This window comes from Suricata suricatta, chromosome 11, assembly GCF_006229205.1.
Source record: "Suricata suricatta isolate VVHF042 chromosome 11, meerkat_22Aug2017_6uvM2_HiC, whole genome shotgun sequence".
In the NCBI taxonomy this organism is placed as follows: Eukaryota; Metazoa; Chordata; class Mammalia; order Carnivora; family Herpestidae; genus Suricata; species Suricata suricatta.
The window spans coordinates 1,218,110-1,220,455 of NC_043710.1; the positions used below are offsets into that span (position 1 = coordinate 1,218,110).

The window sequence follows — 2,346 nt, forward strand, 5'->3', positions numbered from 1 at the left end:
CATTTCGCGCTGGCTTATCAGTTCCTGTCAAATCAGTGTTTGCTGCCAACCCGCCCCTCCCCCCAAGCAGAGACCCCCGTACTCACGTCCAGGTAGTTCTTAAGCACCTCGGGAATGGGTCCCCCCGTCACAGCGGGCACCCCCTGCGAGTACTTTGAGATGGGGCCCTTGGCAATCAGATCCTCCACGGGGCCCCCCAACTCTGACATGGTCCGGCGGACAGATGTGAACTTGTGCAGCGGGATCCTGTCAAGAGGAGGAGGCTCGTCAGGGCCCGCCCCCACCCCGGACCGCTTTGCACCTTCAGCTGCCAGGGCTCCGCAAGCACCGCCCCCATCACCGTCCCCACTTTGCGTCTGCTCTGGTCTCTTCTGGGACAGTGGCCCGGGGAGTCTGTTAGGGGATCGGTGTCACAGGTGACCCGTCCACCGGCTCTCTGATCTGCTGCTCTCCACAGACCCCATGCAGAGACGGTCCCCACTCCCCGTGTGGCCTCTGGTTGGCTGTCTCCTGGCCATCAGATGGGAATCCAGGCTGCCACCTCTAAGAAGCCCTCCTTGGCCATCCCTCATGTGGGGGCCCCACCACGGCACCCCCAGAAGGGCAAGGACCGCACTGGAATGCTGGGGGTCCTGCTCCTGGTCCGCCTTCCTCAGAGATGCCCCAGGGCTCCCCCGCAGCAAGCCCGGCCTCCGGGCCCGGCAGTCTCCCCGGGGCAGAAAGAGCTGGGGGTTGAGGTCAGGTGTCCGTGTTCCACCCTGCAGGAGGTCCTTCCCCAGCCTGGACCCTCGGCTCCTTTGATGGGGCAGAGGTGGCGCCGGAAAGCAGACCTGAGCAAACTCACACACCTGGATGAGTGGGCTTTCCAGCCCTGGGGATCTGGGAGTTCAAGGTCATGGCTGGCCCTTCCCAGCAAGCCAAGGGTGTGCTTCAGGAAGAGGGGACTCTTACCTAAGGCCTGGTAGGCTCAAAAGCCCAAGGTTCTTGCCCGGGCAGGGGGCAGGGCACGCCCTCCAGTAACCCAGCAAAACGAGCCAGGCAGTCCCAGAGGACCGGGAGGAGGTGTGAGGGGCTAGTTCAGGGCAGCCCCATGCAGCCCAGGTTCAGTCCCCCACAGCCACACGTCCCTACAGAGGAGGCCTGTGGGTAGTGTCCGGGCAGCCTCCGTTTGGGGCTACGCACCCCCAGGCCACAGCCCACGGTGCAGCCCTTTGGCAAGACTGAGCCCCACTAGGCACCCAGCCAGCTCCCACGGCCAGGTGACCTCACCCACCTGCCCACGGGCAGAAGGCCCACAGCTGAGTAGGAAGGATGCCTTCCCAGGCCCCAGGGGCAAGGACGGGTGCAGAAGCAGAGGGGCTGGACCACCGCACCCCTCCCCAAGCCAGGGACTCCAGCTGCCTCAAAAGAGTGGGGGTGGGGGGTAAAGGCGCCATCCTCAGCCTGGGGCGGGGGGCAGGTCCCTAGAGACCCGAGGAAGGCGTGGTCCTCGCTAGGTCAGAGGGTGCAGGTGGAGAGCCCTGAACCCGGTGCCAGCTTGTGCCACTCCCGCCGACCCTCTCCTTAGAGGTCTCCCTCCCAGCGTCCAGGTCTCCTGGGTAAGAGCCCAAGGCCCACACCAAACGTGACCACGCCCAGTTCACAGCTCGCAACGGGGCGGGGGGGGGGGGCAGTGGGAAGCGGGGAAATGACCTGCCCAGGTACACCCGCGTCTCCTGACTTCCACACAGGTGGGCCCTGAACACAGGTACCGCGGCCCCACCTGTCCTGGGGAGGCTCGGTCGCCTTGGGTCTCCGCCATCCCTCCCTCCTGCCGCCCCTGTCCTCCCCAAGGCAGACTCCACGGCGGTAGAGAAGGGTCGCGGGGTTGGCGGGGGACCCTGGGTGAGGCCCTGCAGGAGGCCGCGGGGGCGGTACGGCCGCATTTCAGAGCGCGGGGCGTACGGAGGGCACCGGGGGCACGGGGGGCGCGGGAGGGCGCACGGGGGAGGGGTGCAAGGAGGTGGAGGGGTGCACGGAGGGGGAGGGGTGCACGGAGCGGTCGCGGGGCCTCACCTGACGAGCGCGGCGGCGGGCGCGGCCAGTAGGCCGAGAATGAGCAGCAGCATGCTGGGGGGCTGCATGGTGGCGGCGGCCGGTTCGGACCGGAGCGCCGGCAGGTCGAGCGCTTATAGCCTGGATGACGGCGCACTCGGCAAAGTCAGCTGACCGGACTGTTTGCACCCGGACCGGTCACGCGGGTCTCCGCCGGCGTGCGCGGGGCGGGGTCTGGGCGGGGCGATCCCGGCAAGCCCCCGCCGGACCCGCGCACGGCGCTCGGGGACGCGCACGACGGCCGGCTAGCTC

At 67.9% G+C, this 2,346-nt stretch overlaps 1 protein-coding gene across 1 annotated transcript in view; it reads right to left on the reverse strand.

Annotated features, from left to right (window-relative positions):
• CTSD (cathepsin D) overlaps positions 1 to 2,223 on the reverse strand; it is a 9,026-nt gene extending 6,803 nt beyond the window's left edge. The window contains exons 1-2 of the mRNA XM_029957470.1: positions 2,056 to 2,223; positions 87 to 246 (exon numbers count right to left, since the gene is read on the reverse strand). Of these exons, the coding sequence (XP_029813330.1) occupies positions 87 to 246; positions 2,056 to 2,123 (228 nt within the window). The 5' untranslated portion in view covers positions 2,124 to 2,223. The remainder of the gene's footprint in view (positions 1 to 86; positions 247 to 2,055) is intronic.
• Between the last annotated feature and the right edge of the window lie 123 nt (positions 2,224 to 2,346).